We start from the raw sequence: 27,200 nt of genomic DNA on the forward strand, positions 1-27,200 counted from the left end.
GAGCGGGGCCGCGCGCGCCGGGACAGGACAGACGGAGAGCGAGTCAGGTACGGGAGCCGGGATGCGCATCGCGAGCGGGCGCTACCCGCATCGCGAATCGCATCCCGGCTGGAGACGGTATCGCAGCGCACCGGGTCAGTGGAGCTGCCCGGAGCGCTGCGGTAGCGAGAGAGAAGCGAGCGCTCCGGGGAGGAGCGGGGACCCGGAGCGCTCGGCGTAACACAGGTGCACAAACAGCGGCATGTAAAACGTCGGAAACACTCATAAGCTTTTATTTTTTTTACTGCAGGTGCATTTTAAGAACCAGTAAGTGTGGTCTCATCTGGTGAGAACAAACAATAACCTAGAAAATGTTATAAAAATGATTGAAAATCAAAAAAGTTATTGCACCGCCGGCAAAAACCAGCAACAAAAGAATCATTTAAAAAAGATTGATGTTATTTTTCATTTTTTACCCCCCATGTCCGGTAGCTTAAAGCAAATGTTTAAGTGAAAAAATTTCAAATATGTGACACAGGTTTTACAAGAAAATTGATGGTATGCTTCTATATGATGAACTTTGCAGAGTAGAACTTTACTCTGGAAGGAATTAGCAAAGTTTTCTATATATCATTTACCGTAAGGAAACCTAAGAAACCAATGAAAATGTGCCACCATTCCACAATATAGTCTAAGCTTCATTGTCCAATATTAAACATGACACTTAGGCTTCTTTCACATTGCCGTGAGCACACAACAGTGTGACAGCCGTCTGCGGAGCTCGGGGAAATAGCAGGAGAAAAATGACTGCTTGTGCCGTCTATTTCTCCCACTATTACCGTCAAAAAATAACGGCGCCCGCCAACCCCCATAAAAGTAAATGGGAGCCGCCAGGACCCGTTGTTGCCCGTTGCTCCCCATCACAAGAATGGCCAGTAAAGTCACAAAAAAAGGAGTCTTTAACGCCCATTCTCGATGGGGAGCAACGACAGTGTGTATGGGGCCTTAGGCCTTAACGACACATGATGGATAATATCTGTCATATGACGAAGATAATAAGGACAAAAGACAGAAAGAAAAACCACACAGGCGCCTAGTGCATTATCTCAGGGTATCAATTAGATTAGAAAAGGTGGTAAGTATTGTGCTCACCTTGAGCGCAATAAATATGCGCATATCACCCCGATAAAAGGGGTACGAATAAATGGAGGTATCCGGAGGATGCTGTGACGCTGTAGGGAAGTGGAAGCCGGTGCAGGGCTATCCACAGTGCATACAGTCGGATAATGGAAAAACCCTCTTTAGGCGCTGCTTCTCCCAATGGATACACTCGAGTCAGATAGTCCATTAAAAGATGATTTTCATTTAGACCAATGACGCATTTTGGGTATTAACCCTTCCTCAGATTGGTGTCACCAATCTGAGGAAGGGTTAATACCCGAAACGCGTCATTGGTCTAAATGAACATCATCTTTTAATGGACTATCTGACTCGAGTGTATCCATCGGGAGAAGCAGCCCTAAGGAGGATATGACGAAGATATCAGTTAGCGTGCCTTAAAGGGTACCTGTCATTTTAGGTGACTTTTTTTAGGAAAAGCTGCCCTGTGCTTGTAAGAAGCAGCGCTATTTCTGCACATTACAGTAATCCCTACCCTTACAGACGTGATATAGAATAAGACTTCAGCTACGATTGGTCTAACCAGTGTTGCTTAAAGGGGTACTCCGGTGAAAACCTTTTTTCTTTTAAATCAACTGGTGCCAGAAAGTTAAACAGATTTGTAAATTACTTCTATTAAAAAATCTTAATCCTTCCTGTACTTATTAGCTGCTGAATACTACAGAGGAAATTCTTTTCTTTTTGGAATTCTCTCTGATGACATCACGAACACAGTGCTCTTTGCTGATGTCATAATAATAATAATAATAACTCTTTATTTATTGTTGTTCTTAGTGGGATTTGAACCCAAGGCCCCAGCACTGCAGGGCAGCAGTGCTAACCACTGAGCCACCATGCTGCCCTTAGCATACATCTGCTATGAACGGTTGCTAAAATGGACAGAGATGTCAGCAGAGAGCACTGTGGTCGTGATGTCATCAGTGTTCCAAAAAGAAAGGAATTTCCTCTGTAGCATTCAGCAGCTAATAAGTACTGGAAGGATTAAGATTTTTTAATAGAAGTAATTTACAAATATGTTTAACTTTCTGGCACCAGTTGATTTAAAAGAAAAAAGGTTTTCACCGGAGTACCCCTTTAAGGTGACTTCACTTGTATGCCGCTATCAGTAAGCGAGTCCTGCTCCAATATATAAGTTACAATACTTTTGAGTTAAATGCTAAAGTGTTTCTTTCTTCCCAAAAAAAGTGTAAACAAAGGAGAGACACCTATAGAGTAGTTAGGACTCTGATCTTCTAAACCTTTATGACCCATACAGGAGTGTACAGAAAAATGGAGTTATGACCAGGACCTACAAAACTGCAATATCTCCAGTGAAAGAACAAAATGTTTTCACACAAGATACAAACAAATCCTGAAATGTGACCCATAGTAATAGAGAAGTGCCGCTGATAGAAGGCAGCTGTAGCCCAGGACCACGTCTAGACCTCTGTACATGACTATTGCATTACCATGGTTTTTATACCGGTGGTAAGGTCTACGCATGGCCTGCATCAACCGCGCATCCATAGGAGTGGCACCTATGCGGACATTGCAGGTCCCCATAGACCCCATAGAAAATTAATGACTTTGTCAAATGGATTTCAGCGCCAGAAAGCTCCGTAGTGTGCACCGTGCAGCGGAGTGCCATTGACAGCAATGGGATTCTGCTGCACCAAAATTTCCAGGTGGATTTTCAATATAAAATTCCGTAGTACGAACCTAGCCTAAGGGTATGTTCACATGAGGCCACCGCTAAATTCACTTTAAGGGGTGGGCTGACACGTAGTGTAGTGTATTGACTGGGCATCACAAAATGGAGGTCAACTGACCCCCACGCTGCGGATGCGCCGACTGCAGTCACAAGAGCGAGCTCCCTGCTGCGTATGGATAGCTCTGTGTGTCCGTTCGTATTGCAGATTTCCCACTGTAGACACAGTGCTACAAGAGCTACCCGACCGCAGCAGGGAGCTCGCTCTTGTGACTGCCGTTGGCGCATCCGGTCAGTTGACCTCCATTTTGTGATGCTCACCGCTAGCCAGATATCCCCTATCCTAAAGATCAACGATAACATTTCATTCTCTTATGGGGTGTATGACAATTGGTTTTCTAAAATGGACAAACCCTTCAGAAAGGACATGCTTGTGTGGACATGCAGGGAGTTGTAGTCTTACACCTATCCACCGGCTAGGTCAGTGTTTCCTAACCGGGTTCCTCCAGCTGTTGCAAAACCACAACTCCCAGCATGCCCGGACAGCCGGAGGCTGTCCGGGCATGCCGGGAGTTGTAGTTTTGCAACAGCTGGAGGCACACTGGTTGGGAAACACTGGTGTAGCTAAAAATGTTGCCAAACGCACATTCAACCAAAAATCCATTCTCTCCGCATGCTGTCCCGTGTAGTGCCCCGATTTTCTTTTGTTTCCCTCATCCTCGGTTTTAGAGCCAAGTTGGACGCACACAACACTTTATAGCAATATTCTCTGTTGTAAAACATCTTATATTTGGTGTATAACTAACTCCTACGTGCCAAATGTATTATAGTAATGAACCAAGACCGGCGATCTTACTTTAAGCCTTAAGATTGATCTCCGGGAGTTACAGCTCGTGGTGTGTGAGGTAATGGCTATTACCCGCTCTTACTGGGCCCAAAATGAAATTTCTTTGTTTTATAGACTGGATTTGCATCTAGGCCTGTCCCCCCCCCCTTCTTCTTTCGTCTCCGCACCACCACTCCCCGGCCTTCCCTGGTCTCCAGGACTGGAGTTTATTTAGTAGGAGCTTAACCAGCGGGCCATCGCCATAACAACCATAAAATAAACAGGTCAGTGCCAGGCCTGAGGCAGCCTGACTCCTAATCCAGCCGGGGCAGATGTCACCACCTCTGCAGCCATGACAGGATTCCGTCCATTGTGTGGTATACAAAGCCCTGAGTGTATATATATATATATATATATATTTTATAATATGTGTATATAGGCAGTGAAGGAAGCTTGAGGTGAGTGCCCGGCTCTGGCAGTCCTCCCCCCTTCTCTTCACCTCACCCTGCGTCTCCGTCCCACCGGGACTGAGCTGACCCCGTAATTATACCCGAAATAAGTTTTCTTACCTCACCCGCCGCCCTCCCTTTCCCTCTAATCATAGTTCTGGCAGATTTTAATGTCAGTTCCGAAATGGCTCCCAGATGCTGAGGTTGGTCTAATGAAGGCGATAAATAAACTTTAGGTATGGAAACATTAACTCTGGCTTGACCAGGTATCCGCCGCTTGGATCTGGTAGACGTCACCCAGCTTTACCCGATTCCTGCGTGGTGACCGTTCCAACTTGCACATTAACGTATAATCCAGTATCTGGAAAATCTGCAACAGAGCCCCATGGGGCATTTATAATACTGGTTTCTTATGGGGCAGATGTGCCTTGAGGCCCCCTTATGTACCAGGGCCCCAGTTCGACTGCTGTCTCTGCATCCCCTATAGACATAGGCCCCTATAGGCAGAAGCGTCACCCAGCTGTACCTGATTCCTGCGTGGTGACAGTTCCAACTTGCGCATTAACGTATAATCCAGTATCTGGAAAATCTGCAACAGAGCCCCATGGGGCATTTATAATACTGGTTTCTTATGGGGCAGATGTGCCTTGGGGCCCCCTTATGTATCAGGGCCCCAGTGCGACTGCTGTCTCTGCATCCCCTATAGACATAGGCCCCTATAGGCAGAAGCGTCACCCAGCTGTACCCGATTCCTGCGTGGTGACCGTTCCAACTTGCGCATTAACGTATAATCCACTATCTGGAAAATCTGCAACAGGGCCATATGTGGCAATAATAATACTGGTCTCTTATGGGGCAGATGTACTTTGGGGCCCTCTTAGACGCTGCTACCTCTGCACCCCTTATAACTACGCCCCTGGTAGAATTGTATAGCTAGCCAGTATTGCAATTCGGATTCCCGAAAAAGCTGGGTGACAACTCACCGGCTCCGCGAGGAAGGATTATCACCAGGTTTTTTTTTCAATTACTTATTATTGTTTAGTATTACGAGGCGGCTGATTTTTTTTATTTACGTCTTTTGCAATTTTATTTATTTGCTTTGGAAAGCCGCGGTATTCGATGCTGCGTATGTCGGTTTTCTGGAAGGAACCGTTATTTTTGTAGGTACGCGAGCGAAAGTTAACGACCTCGTAAATCCGCAGGTCTCTCTGGCTGACAAGGGGTTAAATAAAGGCACACCGCAAGCACTCTGGCACCGTCCCAGACCTCAGAGAGTTAATAGCAAAGACATAAGAGAGCTTTGTGCGGGGATACAATATCCCAGCATGCTTTTCAGCCGGAGTCTGGTTTTTAATTTGAGGCTAGAAGTTGGCGCAAATTTAAGGGATTGGAAGAGAGACGCGTCCAGAGTGAAAATATTTACACAGCAGCAAATTCCAGCAGGAATCCAGGGGCCGGTGTCTAAGAGCCAAACAAAGAGTTCTTTCTGAGGTTTCACTCCTCCGTATTGTGTTCCTCGCTCACTCCTGTGTATTGTGTCCTGCACTCTATACTGTAGATGTAGACTACTACCCGTCCACTCTACTTGATGGAGGACTCGCATCCCTATTGTCTACTCAAGTGGCCTCCAAACTGTGGCCCTCCAGATGTTGCAAAACTACAACTCCCTGCATGCCCGGACAGCCGTTGGCTGTCCGGGCATGCTGGGAGATGTAGTTTTGCAACATCTGGAGGGCCACAGTTTGGAGACCACTGTTCTACTCCACTTGTCCCTTCCAGTACTCACTCATGTGAGTCCTTCATCTATGCAGTACTAACCAAAAATGTGCCAAAATGGGTGGATTCATTGTGACTCAAAAGACTGACTTCGTTGGATAGCTGTTAGGGTATAAAAGCAAATTGTACCTTTCCTGGAGCTAATTGTCGTTGCGAAACTTTAAAAAAAATCACCTTTGTATTTCTAGGTGTCAAGGAGGCGGAGCTGAGCTGATGAAGTGCCCCATCCTGGAACGCTTCCTTGCTCGCCCTCTTCCCCTAGACCGATATACAGGATTTGGCTTACAATCAAAGTGAACAAGGAGGTGTACCAGGCTGTGGTGCTTGAGCAGCCCGGCTCCGCCTCCATGACACTTTGCTGGAAAATAAAAAGGAAATTTTGTAAGTCCTTATAAAATCACCTTTAAATTTCTAGGTGTCAAGGAGGCGGAGCTGAGCTGATGAAGTGCCCCATCCTGGAACGCTTCCTTGCTCGCCCTCTTCCCCTAGACCGATATACAGGATTTGGCTTACAATCAAAGTGAACAAGGAGGTGTACCAGGCTGTGGTGCTTGAGCAGCCCGGCTCCGCCTCCATGACACTTTGCTGGAAAATAAAAAGGAAATTTTGTAAGTCCTTATAAAATCACCTTTAAATTTCTAGGTGTCAAGGAGGCGGAGCTGAGCTGATGAAGTGCCCCATCCTGGAACAACTCCTTGCTCGCCCTCTTCCCCTAGTCCGATATACAGGGTGTGGCTTACAATCAAGGTGAACAAGGAGGTGTACCAGGCTGTGGTGCTTGAGCAGCCCGGCTCCGACTCCATGACACTTTTCTGGGACATAAAAAGGAAATTTTGTAAGTCCTTATAAAGTCACCTTTGTATTTCTAGGTGCCAAGGAGGCGGAGCTGAGCTGATGAAGTGCCCCAGCCTGGAACAACTCCTTGCTCGACCTCCTCCCCTAGACCGATACACAGGGTGTGGCTTACAATCAAGGTGAACTAGGAGGTGTACCGGGTAGTGGCACTTGAGCAGCCCGGCTCCGACTCCATGACACTTTGCTGAAAAAATAAAAAGGAGATTTTGTAAGTCCCGAGGCCCACCATCAATCAGTCCAGAATTAAATTTTTTCCCTGCTCTATTCCAATGGAGGAAGTAAAAATAAAATGAATTGTTGGTGGGCCTAGAGCACTGGGTTGGGGACAAGTGCTTTTAGTGTATAAGGTGTCATACACAATTGGCCTAACACTTGTTCATCCGACAGCAATCTCTGACAATCCCTCCATACACATGTATGCTCAGCTTGGCCGAGCGTTCATGTGCTCTCAACGGAGACTGTAGGGTAAGTCACTGCCAGATTCCTCTGTCCATGATAACAAAAGGATCAGACAATTGAAATCGTACACATCCGATCCTTCTCTCTGACCCAGCATCATTTGTCTGTGGAGAGTCACCATGCATGTTAAATTGTCCTAATAATATCAATAGGTTCAGCCTACACAGGTCTAACGTGTATGTGACCTTTAGTCTAAAGCAGTGATCTTCAATCTGCGGACCTCCAGATGTTGCAAAACTACAAATCCCAGCATGCCCGGACAGCCGTCGGCTGTCCGGGCATGCTGGGAGTTGTAGTTTTGCAACATCTGGAGGTCCGCAGGTTGAAGACCACTGGTCTAAAGCATTGTTTTGCAACCAGGGTGCCTTCAGCTGTTGCATAACTACAACTCCCAGCAAGTGTAGTTTTGAAAAACAGCTGGATGCCCTCTGGATGGGGAAACACTGTTCTAAAGTCTATGTTATCAGAATGTAGTTTGCTGTAGTCTATTATCCTCTGCTATCTAAATATATATATATATATATATATATATATATATATATATATTTTTTTTTTTTTTTTTACTCCCCTTAGGATTTGTGTGTGGGGGTATTTTTTTTTTTTTCCCCTTAGGATTTGTGTGTGGGGGTATTTTTTTTTCCCCCTTAGGATTTGTGTATGGGGGTATTTTTTTCCCCCTTAGGATTTGTGTGTGGGGGTATTTTTTTTCCCCTTAGGATTTGTGTGTGGGGGTATTTTTTTCCCCCTTAGGATTTGTGTGTGGGGGTATTTTTTTTCCCCTTAGGATTTGTGTGTGGGGGTATTTTTTTTCCCCTTAGGATTTGTGTGAGGGGGTATTTTTTTTTCCCCTTAGGATTTGTGTGTGGGGGTATTTTTTTTCCCCTTAGGATTTGTGTGTGGGGGTATTTGCGTGTATCTGTTCCACTTAGGCCATGAGGGTATTTTGGAAGTAGGTTGCAATGGAAAAGGTTCATTTAGTTTTTTTCAGGTATTGATAGCTACTAGGGGTAGAATGTACTACAGGCCTTCCAAGTTTGATGCCTCAGCCGGTGTTTTCCAATCCCCCCCCGCCTCCGGCTGTTGCAATACTACAACTCCCAGCATGCCCAGACAGCCTTCGTCATAGTGTTGTAACAGCTGGAGGCACCCTGGTCGGGAAAATGCCGCTCCAGTCTTTATTCCTACACCACAATCACTGTCTAACCCCGCTAATCCTCTCTCTGACCATTTCTCCCTGTCTGGCTTTCCTCCGTCGCTTTGCCCCTGCTCCTCTCCCTCGCCCCACTGATATTTGGATAATATCTCTATTGCTTCACAGAGAAACCTTTCTTTTCCTTGTAATATAAAACATCGCCTCAGGATGCACACACCTGCCCCCCTCCCCTCCGCTCACTTCATGTACACTCGCCACAGATTAGCCGCAGACCTCCTGCCCAGTTTGGATAATGACTTCCAGACCCCCCATCCCTCCCCCCAACCTTCTTCTTAATGCTGAACTAGACTTTTGACTTTAAGATCTTCTTCCAGTGCCGCATAGCTACAGGTAAAAAGCTCTGCAAAATTCTTGACCGTTAAGCATCATTAAAGGGGTACTCCGCTAAAAAAAAAAAAAAAAAAAAATTAAATTAAACAAATGTTAATGACATCTAAGAATCGTAATCCTTCCAGTACTTATTAGCTGCTGTATGCTCCAGAGGAAGTTGTGTAGTTCTTTTCAGTCTGACCACAGCTGCCACCTCTGTCCATGTCAGGAACTGGAGCAGGAGAGGTTTGCTATGGGTATTTGTCCCTGCTGTGGGCGATTCTCGATACGGACAGAGGTGTCAGCAGAGAGCACTGTGGTCAGACTGGAAAGAACGACACAACTTCCTCTGTAGTATACAGCAGCTGATAAGTACTGGAAGGATTAAGATTTTTATATAGAAGTCATTTTACAAATCTATATATACGGTTTCGTGTTGTTTTTTTCTTCCGGAGTGCCCCTTTAACATATCTGGAAAAATTTGACAATTGGGTCATAGTGATGATCTTGCACGCACTTCAGAAGGGTCTGTTCTTACTATCCAGAGTTAAGCCATTAATATGATCTGGTAAATGTTACACCGTCAAGAAATGAACACATGGCCGTGATGATATACAGGTCTACGAACAGGAAGCAGCCTGACACGGGGATAGGCCGTAATAATCAACCGCGCATTATAACGGATGAGCGCATTAATCAATTGACGCCAGATCCTACCGCTTTAAAACAAAACAAAACCCTATCCCCGCCGGCGTCAGCTACACTTTTCAGCGAGGGGTTGATGAGTATTCCTGATTCTCCCGTGGCCCCCACGTATTGGGCCCCCCACCACCCTCCCTCTATTTACCATACGCACATGCCTTCCAAGTGCATAGCGGTCTGGTTCTAATGGCTCCAGCAGATGAGCAGATACCTCACTTTTTCCTCTTACTTTAGTTGCTGGAAAAAAAAATGAAAAGTGAGACCTTGGCAAAAGATGAGACACGTAGAGAGTTCCGAAAAAGCAACGTAGCCTTAAGCAACAAAAAAGGGGGTAAAAAAGGGGGTCACTATGATAAGTGCGGATTCTGCAAAAAAAATTATGATGGCGCGATGTCTGAGACAAGAATAGAATCTGATCTGCTGTGAGTGTCTGTGCTTCAAAAGAGACCATATATAAAGCAGGTCTAGTTACCCTTTAGATCTGTAGCCTTAAAGGGGTATTCCAGGCCAAAACTTTTTTTTATATATCAACTGGCTCCGGAAAGTTAAACAGATTTGTAAATTACTTCTATTAAAAAAAATCTTAATCCTTCCAATAGTTATTAGCTTCTGAAGTTGAGTTGTTGTTTTCTGTCTAACTGCTCTCTGATGACTCAAGTCCCGGGAGCTGTGCAGTTCCTATGGGGATATTCTCCCATCATGCACAGCTCTCGGGACGTGACATCATCATTGAGCAGTTAGACAGAAAACTTCAGAAGCTAATAACTATTGGAAGGATTAAGATTTTTTTACAGAAGTAATTTACAAATCTGTTTAACTTTCCGGAGCCAGTTGATTTATATAAAAAAAAGGTTTTGCCTTGAATACCCCTTTAAGATGCCCATACACCAGTGATTCCCAAACAGGGTGCCTCCAGCTGTTTCAAAACTACAACTCCCAGCATGCCCGGACAGCCAACGGCTGTCTGGGCATGCTGGGAATTGTAATTTTGCAACAGCTGGAGGCACCCTGGTTGGGAAACATGGATCTCTGGTAGCATCTTATGTCCTGAGAACAAAAGGATCCGGCAGCTGAAATTAAATATGCCTGATCCTTTTCTTCCCTCAGCTAATCGATCAAGGGTAGGCCACCATATGTGTTAGACAGTCATCTGTTCTTGCCAAAATTGTCAGGCGCAAACCAGCTTTTCTGTAATGTGTATGGTGGCCTTTAGCATACCCATACACATTAGATTAAAGCATACTTGTCATATTGCAGAAAAAAATAATAATACTTCTATATGTTACTAGGTCATGCAGATGCTTTACATGTCTTTTTTATGTGTCTAGTTTCCGTATTTGGCTCACAAATCCCTCTGTTCTGCTGCTCACTCATTCTGACATCCACTGCTCAGGTAGGGGTGTGTCTGACGCAAGCACTGAGCCTGCCCACACTCACCATGCATTCACTTCCTCCCTGAGTCTGCTGTGCTGGGTCTCTTCATCCAATCACTGCAGGCTGCTCTGTAACCCCCTCCTCTCTGTTTTCATGCTGCAGTCTGATAGGACAGGAGGGAGCAGAGAGGAGTGCTAGTCCCTTTAGGACTTTGTTCTAGGCTGTGCTTCAGCTGGGACAAAGATGATGCTGCAGCCGGATAGGATTATGTTCTGGATGGTATGGGGACCCTTAGTGGTCATTTTTTTTATAAGCCATGATTTCTATAAAATGGAGATTTAATTATTTTTTATGAAGTATATTAGAAAGGTTAATGTTTTGCCAAGATGTACAACATGTAAAAAGTCTTAGTTTAAAAGTCTTAGATTTAAAGTTGATTTAAAGGGGTACTCTGATGCCAGAAAGTTAAACAGATTTGTAAATTACTTCTATTTAAAAAATCTTAATCCTTCCAGTACTTATTAGCGGCTGTATACTACAGAGGAAGTTCTTTTCTTTTTGGATTTTTTTTCTGTCACGACCACAGTGCTCTCTGCTGACATCTCTGTCCATGTCAGGAACTGTCGATAGCAGGAGAAAATCCCCATGGCAAACATATGCTGCTCTGGACATTTCCTAAAATGAAAGCACTGTGGTTGTGACAGAAAGGAAATCCCCAAAAATTTTTTTAATAGAAGTCATTTACAAATCAGTTTTTTTCTGGCATAAGTTGATTTTCCACCGGAGTACCCCTTTAAAATAGATTTCTATCAAAGTCGGGTGATATTTAAAGGGGTACTCCGCTGCCCTGCTTCCGGAACTCCGCTCCCCAGCGTCCGGAAGTTTATTGTTCCGAACGCTGTGCGTGGGCTTCCGTGTTCTGGGCTGCCCCTCGTGATGTCACGCCCGCCCCCACAACGAAAGTCTATGGGAAGGGGGCGTGACGGCCTTCGCGCCCCCTTCCCATAGACTTTCGTTGAGGGGCGGGCGTGAACACGGAAGCCCGCGCACAGCGTTCGGAACAATAAATTTCCGGACGCTGGTGGAGCGGAGCTCCGGAAGCAGGGCAGCGGAGTACCCCCTTTAACACTTTAACCAACCATAATGGCTGATAGGTTTAGAAATGTGAACGGTTGCATAATCGGAACCATCATTCATCAGACAGTTGCTCATTCAACGATTGTTCCAGCCATCAACCTACTTCTGCCTAATGTGCACGGCCACCTCTATAGGGAGCGAAATGAAAAGCATACACGTAAAAAGAATCCATGTTTATTACATAAGTCAGTTATTAACAATCGGCACCACTTTGACCAGCAATCGGTGCCTTGTACTTTGCCGTTTCCCAAAACTCCTTGACGTTAAATGTTCATTTATCAGTAAAAGCATATTTTTTGTCAATTTATGACCACCCTCACAGGAATAGGGCGCATGCATTATTTCATAACAGTATCTCATCTGAAATGAATTCTTGTCCAGTCCTGTAAGTGCCGCTTCATGTCAGAAGTTTTGTAGGTTGTTTTTTTTACCTTTTGCCGCTCCAAGCCTATGTATGCAGGTGCAAGCCCGTCTGAGCTTTCAGTGCATGGGATCTTTGTAGAGTCCAAACATTTGACATCCAGCTTAGAACATCGTGTCTCCTTGACCTCAGATATTGGATTATCCATAATTTTAGCGACAAGCAGTGTCCAATTGTTCCAGTATAGCATCCCTGGTAGTCACGTCGACTGCAAACAGTTTATCCCTTCACTTCTGCCTAAATACCTAGACAGCACTGCTGTCATCTGGTCAGGTCTCCCAGTAAACGCAGACGTTGAATGAAATGTATTCTCTCTGTTTGTAGCTGGGAGTGTGCAAGAGTCCACAGTTTTTGAGTCCATTTCTGGCTTAAAAGTATGAGTGTGGAAGCCGTCCTGTAGGTGTATCATTGTTATTCCCTACTCTGGAGGAGTCCATGAGAGGTTCTTCTGACTCCCAACCTCGTTCAGTACCTGTCGAAATCTCAGATAATTTTTTCAACTCCCCTTTCTCGTCTAGGCCTGTTTTAACACCTTCCAGCTCCAGAGGACCTCCATTTTCACATGCATGGGCTTTTTCCCTACGTCTCCGAGTATAGCAGATTGCACTTACTATGACCACCAAAAGAAGGATACCAGCAACTACAGCAGGCACCAGCACTAAGGTTAGACTTCCCTCTCTGGTTTGGGTAATGTGGGCACTAGGTGTTGGAGATTCTGCCATAGTCTGGGCTTCGGAGCATAGTTCGGGCTCACCACTTACATCGCGCATCGATCCAAGGCAAATTCTGTATGTGCTATTAGAACTCAGTTCCCACAATGTGTAGTGTAAGAGTGTTGGAGGTAGCTGGTATATTCCTGGCCTGTTGTCTAATCCAGAGAGGTTCTGCACAGTTAGCCTTAGTCCTGGTAGATGTTTCTTACCTTGTATATAACTTTGTAGATCCACTGTCAGTGAACTACTAGTTCTTTCTAGGACTTGCAGCTGTATTTTGGGTGGCTCAGTAAAATCTGCTGGTGTTAATGATAGCATCTCACAGTACATCCCATAAAACCCTGGTGGACATTCACATTCCACTTCTCCAAGGGGATCTAATTGGCAAAGCCCACCATTCAAGCAAGTTTGGGGTGGACACTGCTGATCGACTTGAGTGGGCACAGCAGGCTCCTCTGTTGGGATATGAGGAACAGTTGTTGTGGTGGTAATAATGGTTGTTGTGTATGTTGTTCTTGGAATGGTTGGTGTAGTTGGTGCAGCGGTACTGGTAAGGGCCAAGGTTGTAGGCACAAAGACTGTTGTTGGTATAGGACATCCAAAGTCAGAATTTTGCAAATCACGTAATATCTTTCCTGCGTTTTTGGGAGGGAAGTGGCAGCGAGTTTCTTCTGAGCGGTGTAGAGCTACTCCACTGACTCGGAGCCATTCTGTTAACCAGCTCAATGAACACACACAGTTAAAAGGGTTTTGCGCCAGACTAACACCTCGAAGGCGTGGTGTGGATTGGAAAAGACCCTTCGGCAAAATATGAAGGCTCATCCTACTTAGATCTAAATCTTGTAATAAACTGAGGCCTGAAAAGTCATCAGGTTGAAGCTGGGAAATGGCCACATTGCCGGCTAGATTGAGTTTGGTCAATCCTCGTAGACCTGGGGGCACCTTAGTCAAGTGGTTATCAGACAGATCCAACTCATGAAGGTTCTTTAGTTCATTCAAGAGATCTGCGGGTACTTCTTTTAGGCCAAGACCAGCCACTCGTAAGGTCTCTATGTTTCTTGCATGGAAGACTCCAGATTGGATGGTTGGGATAGCGTTATAACTAAGATCCAGGAGCAGGAGATGAGGTAGGGAAAAGGCTGGAGCCACTACCAATTGATTTTTGGTCAGCTTAAGTTCAAGTAGGTTCTCAAGACCTCTGAAGGCGTCTGGATGAATGCTCCGAATGTTGTTCTCGCTGAGGTACAGCCTTTCTAGACGACTCAGGCCTTGGAAAGTTTCTGCAGAGATCTCGGTGATTTGGTTTGATGAGAGATCCAGGTTGCTGAGGTTGGTCAATCTTTTGAAGACTCCTCCAGGTAGATTAGACAATTTGTTATGGGATAGATCTAAGAGCTGTAGGTCCCACAGGCCTGAGAAGCTGTTCTCCTCAATTGAACTGATGGCATTCTGAAAGAGGTACAAGCTGAACGTGTTCGGAGGTATGGCACGAGGAAAACTGGGGTTCTTGCGGTTCATACAGAAGACTGTAGATGGTTGGTTGCACTGACATCCATCTGGGCAGCCTTCAGTAAGGACTGTGTGTACAGCGATGAGGACAGTCCATACCAACAGGAGATGCATGGTGCAAGATCTGTCAAAGAAAACAAAAAGTATTAATAAACTTCATCTTGGTGACACGTGTATTATTGTCTTAGTCTCTTCATTTAAGACATGTGTATTACTCTCTTTATTTAAGATGTTGTCTACAAACGTAATAACTCGTGGACAATGCTAACTTTGTCCAGGCCTATTGTATGGGACCGGTTATACTAATCTTTTGAGAAGAGGTTAGGGGTTAAAGTTCTCTACTCTGAGCTGGTGCCAGACTTCATTTTCATCCACTGCATATTTTCTGGGATGTAATCTTATAAGGTTTCTACTATGATTGGCAGATTCCAATTTCTTACTTGAACCGTTACCACCGAGCATGAAATTCTGTGAAAGGATCCTGGTTAAGGCTTGTGCAAACAGGATGCTCCTGCCTCGTAGTGAACCAGTTTATAATATTCTTCCATTTGTACCCCTATCATTTAAGTTACACCAACTTTCAACTCCGTGCACAAGAAAGCCTTGTGCCTGTCGGGCCATGCCCCATGTGTATAAACAGAGCCCCTACCGGTATGCAGACCCCCCTTCCCTATCTGTCACTTGTAGGACATCATGTAGATAAAGAGACCGTGTCCTAGGCCACACAGCCTCGCACAGGGTCCCATTCCTAGATGTGTTGTCTTGTACAGGCCCAGGTCAATGATCCTCTCTGCCCAGGGTGCCATGTACATGCAGCTCAGTCCTCAGTCACCGCTCTTCACCCTTATCTCTGCTCCTGTTTACACTGTGTGATTTGCTTAGACATGTGTCTTCATTTTTCTTCTGTAAAGACTACAGTGTCACCCGGCACAGACACATGTCAAGGGTCATAGACATGAAATCTGATTGTAGTCAGATTGATGGGATCATATTTGCACGGTCTTATGAAAAATCATGCTGTGTCTGGGCAGCTTTAGGGCCTATTCACACTACGGAATCTCCGCCTGGAGATATTCCGGGGAGTAACATTCCATCTTCAACCTTCACCCCCGAAATGCATAGGCACTAGAACCGCGCAGACATACGCTGTAACTATTGACATGTTAATTATTTGGAGGGGGGCAAATTTTAATTTCTGCCCGGAAATTCCATAATGTGAATAAACCTTTACACACACACTCTCTACTTAGCAGTCTCGACTGTTTACAAATCTAGATGAAGCAGTGCTGAATTTGTATTCCCATAATGGAATCCGATTCCTAGTTTCGGTGTCAAATAAAACTATTATAAATCTGTTCGATTGCAGCCATATGCAGTTGAACATGTTGACTTTGGTGGGACCATCTGGACGACCATCTTATGTTTTAGATGGGCCTTTTGAAGGGGTACTCCGGTGGAAAACAATTTTCAGCTGGTGCCAGAAAGTTAAACAGATTTGTAAATGACTTCTATTTAAAAATCTTAATCCTTCCAGTACTTATCAGCTGCTGTATGCTCCACAGGAAGTTCTTTTCTTTTTGAATTTCCTTACTGTCTGATCACAGTGCTCTCTGCTGACACCTCTGTCCATTTCAGGAACTGTCCAGAGCAGAAGAAAATCACCATAGCAAACCTATCCTGCTCTGGACAGTTCCTGACATGGACAGAGGTGTCAGCAGAGAGCACTGTGGTCAAACATAAAATTAATTCAAAAAGAAAAGAACTTCCTGTGGAGCATACCGCAGCTGATAAGTACTGGAAGGATTAAGATTTTTTAATAGAAGTAATTTACAAATCTGTTTAACTTTCTGGCACCAGTTGATTGATATATATATATTGTTTTCCACCGAAGCAAATCCCCAGAGCAAACCTCTTCTACTCTGCGCAGTTCCCGAGACAAGCAGAGAGGTCAGCAGAGAGCACTCTTGCCAGACAGAAAACAACAACTCAACTTCAGCAGCTGATAATTATTGAAAGAAGTAATTAACAAATTAATAGAAGTAATTTACAAATCTGTTTCACTTTCTGGAGCCAGTTGATTTATAAAAAAAAAAAAGTTTTTCCCTGGAGTACCCCTTTAACTCTCCCCTGATGGCGAATGTCTGGGTGTAGAAAAATAAGGCCAATCCTTTTGTTTTCAGGTGAGATAAGCCACCTCTAGAGGAGTTTGGCAGCCACTTACTCCCCTCTCCACATTCGGAATCCAAGCACGCTCGGTCAAAACGAGCATGCACGTGTTTAGGGTTGGTCGGGAGAGATGGCTGATCGAAAGCTCATTTTAGGTGTATATGGCAAGCTTTCCTATGCTGTAACGACGGAGCAGTGAACTTCAACCTGTGGATCTCCAGCTTTTGCACAACTACATCTCCCATCATGCCCGGACAGCCGAAGGCTGTCCGGGCATGATGGGAAATGTAGTTTTACAACAGCTAGAGAGCCACAGGTTGGGAAACATTATGGTTGTATGGGTCCACAGTACGATAGTAATATGTGTGCTCTTTAAAGGCTACCTCTCATCAAATAAACTTTTGATATATTTTAGATGAATGAATGTTGAATAACTTTCCAATAGCATGTTAATGAAAAATATGCTACTTTCCATTGTATTTTTCCCGATCAGTCCTGTCAGCAAGCATTTCTGACTCATGCTGGAGTCCTAAACACTCAGAGCTGCCAGCCTGCTTTGTTCACAGCCAAACAGGCTGTGAACAAAGCAGGCTGGCAGCTCTGAGTGTTCTCCTTTGTGAACAAAGCAGACTGGCAGCTCGTAGTGTTTAGGACTCCAGCATGAGTCTGAAATGCTTGCTGCCAGGACTGGTAGGGAGACCCCTAGTGGTCATTTCTTCAAAGTGGAAAATTAAATAGAAAGAAGCAGATTTTTTAATAACATGCAATTGTAAAGTTATTCTGCATACATTAATCTATCATATATCAAAAGTTTTTTTGATGAGAGGTACCCTTTAAGGCGGTATTATTTGAACACTGTATAGTGGTTGTATAGTTCAGTTTAGACTTGGCACTATGTGGCGGTATTTTGTAAGCTGTAAAACGGTCTGAAATAGCAAGTTTCAGCCTCCCTGCTATAGCATGAAACCCCAGAACTGATGAACTTAGGTCTGCTCCATCTGTACACCCATAAAGCCTCTGCTGCTCACACTCCAGCCTCCCCCTTCTTCGTATTAGCCGACCGCTTCAAGTACTCATCCGAAAATTTATAAGATCTGCGAATCTGTAAATCCCCTTTGCGGAAGACTATATGGACATATTAGTGTTTTATATTGACACATACACGGTGGCAGAGCTCCCCTCCGCGTGAATACATGTCAGATAGGGGCCAGATAGTGTCTCTGTATCTGCACCCGTGCTGACAGAGTTAAGAAGGGGTCAGTAGGAGGCAGGTAATATTCTGAGGAATGTGCAGCTGCGAGAAGGGGGGAGACAGAGGTGAGAGAAGGGAATAGACCAAAATATAAAGAGGAACAGGAGAGGAGATGTTGCAGATGGTGACGAGAAGGACGGGCATGCTGGTATTTTTAGGCACTGATATGTGGTATTACACATCCAAATTATAAGGTTATCTCCTATACCAATATATCTCGCACTGATAGGGAATGAGATTTAAAACATAACGTTTAATAATCCAACGATAAAAAAAAAAAAAGCACAAAAATTATATTGGCAAAAAACATATACAGTGCTCCCTCAAGTTACAATATTAATCGGTTCCAGGACCACCATTGTATGTTGAAACCATTGTATGTTGAGACTATAACTCTATGGAAACCTGGTAATTGGTCATCCAAAAAATAGGAAAATGCGAGGAATAAAGAAAAATAAGTAGATAACTAATATAGATAAAGCAAATCCTTACATATAAAAGTAAGAAAAAGCTGCTGGGAGCTGTAAATCACTGTCTATGTCAGTGTTTCCCAAGCAGGGTGCCTCCAGCTGTTGCAAAACTACAACTCCCAGCATGCCCGGACAGCCGTTGGCTGTCCGGGCATGCTGGGAGTTGTAGTTTTGCAACAGCTGGAGGCACCCTGCTTGGGAAACAATGGTTTAAGTAGAGGACAGGAGCTTCTTCAGGGTCCTATGCAGTATACACAGTGTCCCAAATGGAGCCGCCCTTACTTGGTGTCCAAAAGGAGCAGCTAACCCTGGCACAGGTAAAGAGTACAGAACATGTAATACCTCCCTGTACTGTAGGGGGCGCTACCAGACACCAGTCAGTGCATACACTTCAGTAATACAGGTAAAGAGTACAGAACATGTAATACCTCCCTGTACTGTAGGGGGCACTACCTGATAGCCAGTTAGTGCATGCACCTCAGTAATACAGGTAAGGAGTACAGAACATGTAATACCTCCCTGTACTGTAGAAGGCGCTACCTGACAGCCAGTCAGTGCCTGCACCTCAGTAATACAGGTGATTTACCAGTGAATGCCCATCCTGATTGTTCAGTTCCTCCAGTTGTGACAGGTGTCACAGATCTGGACTGTCTGTACATTGTATGTTGAGTCTGGTTTCAAGTTACAGTGGTCCAGAAAAGACCATTGTATGTTGAAAACATTGTATGTTGAGGCCATTGTAAGTTGAGGGATCACCGTACAATTATTCCACCATAATAGTGTCCACGCTACATTGCAGTATATAAGCACCTATTTTGTATTGCCGGGTCTCCTATTATATCTGGTGTCTATGCTCTAGTTTTCAGAGAGTTGACAGATAAATAGTCAATATAACAGAGGTTCTGTACTACTCTATCTATATACTGCACCCGACAGAGAAATATTGCAACATCCCCATATATGCCCTTGATATAGTTGCACACATATTCACACAGCATATATAGTCTCAGGTGTAGTTCGTATCTTTAGGGTGCGTTCACACTGCAGAATTTCCGCTCGATGAACTCCGCGAGCAGAGTTTCCGCCTGGCGGCCGCCGGCGATGTTGCTTCGGCGCTAGGGCCGTGGGGCAGTGATCCGTCACCATTGACGGCTATGCAGTGCTCGCGGAATCCGCGCAAAGAATGAACATGTTCTTTCTTTGTGCGGAACAATTTCAGCGGCGGAATTGTCCGCCCCGGAAATTCCGCAATGTGAACGGGTCTCGCGGAGACCCATTTACACTAATGTTAAAGGGGTATTCCAGGCAAAACCTTTTTTTATATATATCAACTGGCTCCGGAAAGTTAAACAGATTTGTAAATTACTTCTATTAAAAAATCTTAATCCTTCCAATAGTTATTAGCTTCTGAAGTTTTCTGTCTAACTGCTCAATGATGATGTCACGTCCCGGCAGCTGTGCATGATGGGAGAATATCCCTATAGGAACTGCACAGCTCCCGGGACGTGAGTCATCAGAGAGCAGTTAGACAGAAAACAACAACTCAACTTCAGAAGCTAATAACTATTGGAAGGATTAAGATTTTTTAATAGAAGTTATTTACAAATCTGTTTAACTTTCCGGAGCCAGTTGATATATTAAAAAAAAGTTTTGGCCTGGAATACCCCTTTAAGTTCACACTGCGGAATTCTGCAGGAATTCCGTAGTGTGAACGCACCCATACAGTCACATAAACTCCAACTATTCACTGCCTGTGTGTATATCCTCTGTCATATAGACTTATAAGACAACGCTGCTCCTATAAGTAATATCCTGATATTCCGTTATATAGGCCCAGATCTCATGGATGTAGCTAGAGATGAGCGAACTTACAGTAAATTCGATTCGTCACGAACTTCTCGGCTTGGCAGTTGATGACTTTTCCTGCATAAATTAGTTCAGCCTTCAGGTGCTCCGGTGGGCTGGAAAAGGTGGATACAGTCCTAGGAAAGAGTCTCCTAGGACTGTATCCACCTTTTCCAGCCCACGGGAGCACCGGAAAGCTGAACTCATTTATGCAGGAAAAGTCATCAACCGCCGAGCGGAGAAGTTCGTGATGAATCGAATTTACTGTAAGTTCGCTCATCTCTAGATGCAGCCTATGGATTAGTTACAGTCCAAAGTCTTATTGCACATACCAGTGACTACACAGTATATAATCTATATTGCACATAAGGCTAGTATTGCATCTTTCCCCCCCCCCAAAAAGTGCTGGTTATATGATTTACATTCCATCAGTGCAATGTGCATATAAGTAAAAAACCTGTGGTCCCGAGCAAGCTCGGGACCACAGGTTTTTTTACTTATATGCACATTGCACTGATGGAATGTAAATCATATAACCAGCACTTTTGGGGAAAGTAAATTCGATTCGTCACGAACTTCTCCGCTCGGCAGTTGATGACTTTTCCTGCGTAAATTAGTTCAGCTTTCAGGTGCTCTGGTGGGCTGGAAAAGGTGGATACAGTCCTAGGAGACTCTTTCCTAGGACTGTATCCACCTTTTCCAGCCCATGGGAGCACCTGAAAGCTGAACTAATTTACGCAGGAAAAGTCATCAACTGCCGAGCGGAGAAGTTCGTGACGAATCGAATTTACTGTAAGTTCACTCATCTCTAGCTACATCCATGAGATCTGGGCCTATATAACGGAATATCAGGATATTACTTATGGGAGCAGTGTTGTCTTATAACAGTTGGAGTTTATGTGACTGTATGGATAAGAACTACACCAGAGACTATATATGCTGTGTGAATATGTGCGCAACTATATCAAGGGCATATATGGGGATGGTTGCAATATTTCTCTGTCGGGTGCAGTATATAGATAGAGTAGTACAGAACCTCTGTTATATTGACTATTTATCTGTCAACTCTCTGAAAACTAGAGCATAGACTCCAGATATAATAGGAGACCCGGCAATACAAAATAGGTGCTTATATACTGCAATGTAGCGTGGACACTATTATGGCGGCATAATTGTGTATGTTTTTTTGACAATATAATTTTTGAGCTTTTTTATTGGGGAGCATGCTGGTAATTGTTGTCCAGGGGGGGTTGGTAAGGCGTATGTGTCTGCAGTATGAGTAAATGAGTAAATACTATATACAAAGTGCCTTGATAATTTATTTTCTTCTTCTTCTTTTTTTTATTTTTTTATTTTTATTTTTTTCAATCTATAAAAGCTTCACGGTGTTTAAAAACGGGGCATCCGGGTTCTTTGTCTCAGATCGAGTTAAAAGGAAACTTGTTGCAAGTAACGCATCAGTGACAATACTTAAGGACTAGTAATGGCAGAGGCGTAGCTATAGAGGTAGCAGTCACACTGGGGCCCTGGTGTCTAAGGGGGCCCCAAAGCACATCTGCCCCATAAGAGACCAGTATTGGCATATGGGGCCCTGTTGCAGATTTTGCATCGGGGCCCAGAAGCTCCGTGTCTGAGTGATAGCCCCGGTCACGGGAGCGGCTTTATATACTTTGTAATGTAGTTGTAATAATTCTAACTTCTGTTCTCTTTAGGGCCCATACACACTACAGATATTCAGCTCAAAATTATTTCAGAGCGAAATCTGCTTCCCGTAGAATCCCATTGATCTTAAAGGGGTACCCTGGAGGGAAAAAAAAAGTTTTCAACCAGAAAGTTATACAGATTTGTAATTTACTTCTATTTAAAAATATTTATCCTTCCAGTACTTATCAGCTGCTGTATACTACAGAGGAAGTTGTGTAGTTCTTTTCAGTCTGACCACAGTGCTCTCTGCTGACACCTCTGTCCATGTCAGGAACTGTCCAGAGCAGGAGAGGTTTGCTATTGGGATTTGCTCCTACTCTGGACAGTTCCTGAGACAGACAGACAGGTGTCATCAGCGAGCAGTGTGGTTAGACAAAAAAGAACTACACAACTTCCTCTGGAAGGGTTAAGATTTTTTAAATAGAAGTCATTTACAAATTAACGTTCTGGCACTGGTTCATTAAAAAAAATCATGTGTCAGGAACTGTCGGGAGAGGTTTGCTATGGGGATTCCTGCTCTGGACAGTTCCTGAAGCGGAGAGAGGTGGCAGCAGAGAGCACTGTGGTGAGACTTGAAAGAAGTACACAACTTCCTGTGGAGCATACAGCAACTGATAAGTAGTGGAAGGCTTCCGGTCTTTAAATAGAAGAAATGTATATATCTGTATAAATTACGCCTCCGACGGAAATGTGAACCTAGCCTAATGTGTATACACATTAGACATAAATCAGTTAAATCTGCCGATTTTAGCAGGATCTGTTGATCATCTAAAGCAGTGGTCTCCAAACGGTGGACCTCCAGCTGTTGCAAAACTACAACTCCCAGCATGCCCGGACAGCCGTTGGCTGTCCGGGCATGCTGGGAGTTGTAGTTTTGCAACAGCTGGAGGTCCACTGTTCGGAGACCTACGCTGTCGGGAAAAGAAGGACCAAGTATGTTGAATTCCAACGCCATATCCTCTTATTCTCTGACTTGTAAGGCAGCATCTTGCCTAGCTATTCACATTGAGAACAAATGTATGCTCAACCACACTATAAAATTAAAGGGGTACTCCGGTGGAAAACTTTATTTTTATTTTTAAATTAACTGGTGCCAGAAAGTTAAACAGATTTATAAATTACTTCTATTAAAAAATCTTACTCCTTCCAGTACTTATTAGCTGCTGAATACTACAGCGGAAATTCTTTTCTTTTTGAAACACAGAACTCTCTGCTGACATCTCTGTCCATTTTAGAAACTGTCCAGAGCAGCATATGTTTGCTATGGGGATTTTCTCCTACTCTGTCTGGACAGTTCCTAAAATGGACAGAGATGTCAGCAGAGAGCACTGTGCTCGTGATGTCAGCAGACAGCTCTGTGTTTCAAACGGTAAAGAATTTCCACTGTAGTATTCAGCAGCTAATAAGTACAGGAAGGATTCATATTTTTTTTTTAATAGAATTAATTTACAAATCTGTTTAACTTTCTGGCACCAGTTGATTTAAAAAAAAAAAAATATAATAATTTTCACTGGAGTACCCCTTTAAGCTGACAGCTATTTAAAGTGTTTGGCTAGTTGTCATCCTGAACAACCCCTTTAAGGGAACCAAACAACCCTTATACTCTATGGGGGAGATTTATCAAAACCTGTCCAGAGGAAAAGTTGCCCAGTTGCCCATAGCAACCAATCAGATCACTACTTTCATTTTATAGAGGCCTTTTCAAAAATGAAAGAAGAAATCTGATTGGTTGCTATGGGCAACTCAGCAACTTTCCCTCTGGACAGGTTTTGATGAATCTTCCCATATGGCCGCAGAACACAGCAGGATCCTGTTCATTTTTATTTACCTAGCCTAATCTTATTTACATGGCCCGCTTCCACCACCTATAATAAAAAACAAAGTTAATCCCCATTTAACAATAGTGGGCAGTGACATCTAACGTGTTTCTTTAGGCTTTTGTGGCCAACTATGCGATACCGCCTGTTTGGACAACAACTATCTCCACAATCTCCTCATAAACATCCATTCTCGGCCCAGAAACATGTGTAGCCTTATGGGGTTCAACAAAGGGATTAGGCATGTAGGATCTTTTCCTTCCCTGACATCTGGAATAGTCACAAAGCCCCTTTACACATTAGATGTTAGTCAGATACCGCCATATTGCTGGGAACTGCCAATGTGTATGGGATTTTCCCATCAACACATATCCCCTCTTGGCAGGATAATGGATGCATTGTATGATCACGGGGGTCCAACTGCTGCAACCCCAGAAATCTTAGGGTCCCGAGTCTCCATTGTGAAAAGAGCGATCACATGTTCAACGGGGTCTGCTTACAGGTCCGGTCACACATGCATGCTGCTGGTGTGTGACAGAGGTCGCCCACCTAGTCCTCAAGGCCCACCAACATTCCAGGTTTTTTCTGCAGGTAAAATCTGCAACATGTCAATTTACCCTAAGGTTCTAAAGCCACTTGTTTAAAGGGGTACTCCGGTGGAAAAAACATTTTTTTACATCAACTGGCACCAGAAAGTTAAACAGATTTGTAAATTACTTCTATTAAAAAATCTTAATCCTTCCAGTACTTATTAACTGCTGAATACTACAGTGGAAATTCTTTTCTTTTTGAAACACAGAGCTCTCTGCTGACATCATGAGCACAGTGCTCTCTGCTGACATCTCTGTCCATTATAGCAACTGTCCAGAGCAGCATATGTTTGCCATGGGGATTTTCTCCTACTCTGGACAGTTCCTAAAATGGACAGAGGTGTCAGCAGAGAGCACTGTGCTCATGATGTCAGCAGACAGCTCTGTGTTTCAAACGGAAAAGAGTTTCCACTGTAGTATTCAGCAGCTAATAAGTACTGGAAGGATTAAGATTTACAAGAAATTTACAAATATGTTTAACTTTCTGGCACCAGTTGATTTAAAAAAAAAAAAACGTTTTTCACTGGAGTACCCCTTTAATAGGCTGCAAAACGTCAGCAGTATGCCGTGATTTTGCAGCAAAAAAAAAAAAAAAAAGACTGCAGCGTACGAATAAAGTATTAGGGTCCATTCACACGATCAGAATCCATACAGATTTTCTGCAGTGTATTTTCTGAGGAAAATCCACAGCGGGTTTTTCTGCTATTGATGGGGCAGCAGAAAATTCGCTGTAGCGGCAGATTTTCTGCAGACCTATTGAAGTCAATGGTAGCAAAATCCACTGCAGATCTTTCTACCACAAATATGCTGGGGGAAATCAGCATGAAATCCAGGTTTTTATTGTTATTATTATTATTATTATTTTTTTTTTTATATATATATATATATATATATATACACGTCATAGATACATGTCAAACGTTTTTTTTTTTTTTTTTTTTGCATGGGGTCTAAGTGTTCAGACCCTCACCGATCATGAGTACGAGCTGGGAGAAATCCACACTTAGCATGTTCTCACCTGGCTCTGTGTCAAGTGACCTTGACAGACAATAGCAAAAGTTTTTTTTTTGTTTTTTGTTTTTTTATATATACATGCTCCTTTTAATGCAGATTTTCTTTCCCACACAAAGGATTTCATACAAGTTTTATAATATATATATATATATATATATACAGGTACGCTTTGAAGGGGTACTCCACCCCTAGACACGTCACGCCCCCTCCCATAGACTTGCATTGAGGGGACGGGGCATGATGTTACACGGGGGTGGAGCCGTTCCTGTGGTCGAAACCCATACCCTCCAGCGCTTCCGGACAATAAACAGGTGAGTGCCACATGCTATATTGTGGGGGTTCCCAACGGTGTGACCCCCGCGATCAGACATCTTATCCCCTATCCTTTGGATAGGGGATAAGATGTCTAGGGGTGGAGTACCCCTTTAACACTTGTTTGGCCATCAGCTGTCTCTCCTCATCTCCCCCAAAACACATGCACACTCCTCGCGGCTGAGCATGCGTGTGTTCTCAATGAGTAGAGGTAGTAAGCCGCTGCCAGTCTCCTGGCTGTAGTTTGTCTCACCCAAGAACCAAAGAATAGAGCAGTTTAAAGAGTACCTGTATCATACCTTTCCCCTTGCTCACATTGTTTGAGCTCCCGGCCGGAGACGTTCTCCAGCAGGTGCGACGTCATTGAAGCCTGCGAGAGCTGTGCCTCCCCATGCCCCGCACTCACTTCCTGAGTTTGGTCTCCTGCCCGGTCGGGATTAGACCAAACTAACTGTTTTACTTGAGGCAGGAAACAGAACAGAGCCATCTAGTGGCCGTTTTTTTTCAGTCACATTAAAAACATATAAAGGTTGAGAATTGTTATTGCAAGTAAATAGCAAAGTGTCTTATAATTACATAAGGAACATTATATTAAAAGTTTAGTTTGGTGACAGGTACTCTTTAAATCCAACATGACCAACCCTTCTCTGAGTCGGTTAATGAGTGAGGTGAATATTTCTAATAAAACATCTCCAATTAGAAATCCTATTAAGTAGGATACAAGCAGGGCCGTGCATGACTTGGGTGTCAGGAAAGCTCAAGCAGTTAGTCATCCTTCTTAATGAATTTACGGCATTAGCCTATTAGCTTCGTACTGGGATTTAGAAGCGGCTTCCTCTACGCCCTAAACCTGAAACGCAGCCTAAACTTTAAATGCCTTTGTGGCGATGATCACGTCCTCGTTCCAGTGATATATTAGGGGTGGTAGATCTGTGTTTCCCAACCAGGGTGCCTCCAGCTGTTGCAAAACTACAACTCCCAGCATGCCCGGACAGCCTTCGGCATTAGCCTATTAGCTTCGTACCGGGATTTAGAAGCGGCTTCCTCTACGCCCTAAACTTGAAACGCAGCCTAAACCTTAAATGCCTTTGTGGCGATGATCACGTCCTCGTTCCAGTGATATATTAGGGGTGGTAGATCTGTGTTTCCCAACCAGGGTGCCTCCAGCTGTTGCAAAACTACAACTCCCAGCATGCCCGGACAGCCTTCGGCATTAGCCTATTAGCTTCGTACCGGGATTTAGAAGCGGCTTCCTCTACGCCCTAAACCTGAAACGCAGCCTAAACCTTAAATGCCTTTGTGGCGATGATCACGTCCTCATTCCAGTGATATATTAGGGGTAGATCTGTGTTTCCCAACCAGGGTGCCTCCAGCTGTTGCAAAACTACAACTCCCAGCATGCCCGGACAGCCTTCGGCATTAGCCTATTAGCTTCGTACTGG

At 44.0% G+C, this 27,200-nt stretch overlaps 2 protein-coding genes across 3 annotated transcripts in view; one reads left to right on the forward strand and one right to left on the reverse strand.

Moving 5' to 3' along the window:
• Nucleotides 1–27,200, forward strand: part of CORO7 (coronin 7) — a 206,359-nt gene that overhangs the window by 104,984 nt on the left and 74,175 nt on the right. The window lies entirely within an intron of this gene.
• VASN (vasorin) overlaps nt 12,119–27,200 on the reverse strand; it is a 31,365-nt gene continuing 16,283 nt past the window's right edge. For both annotated transcript variants that reach the window (XM_056534993.1, XM_056534992.1), the window contains exon 2: nt 12,119–14,712. In XM_056534993.1, the coding sequence (XP_056390968.1) occupies nt 12,735–14,702 (1,968 nt within the window). In that variant the 5' untranslated portion in view covers nt 14,703–14,712 and the 3' untranslated portion in view covers nt 12,119–12,734. The remainder of the gene's footprint in view (nt 14,713–27,200) is intronic.

This window comes from Hyla sarda, chromosome 8 (assembly GCF_029499605.1).
Source record: "Hyla sarda isolate aHylSar1 chromosome 8, aHylSar1.hap1, whole genome shotgun sequence".
In the NCBI taxonomy this organism is placed as follows: domain Eukaryota; kingdom Metazoa; phylum Chordata; class Amphibia; order Anura; family Hylidae; genus Hyla; species Hyla sarda.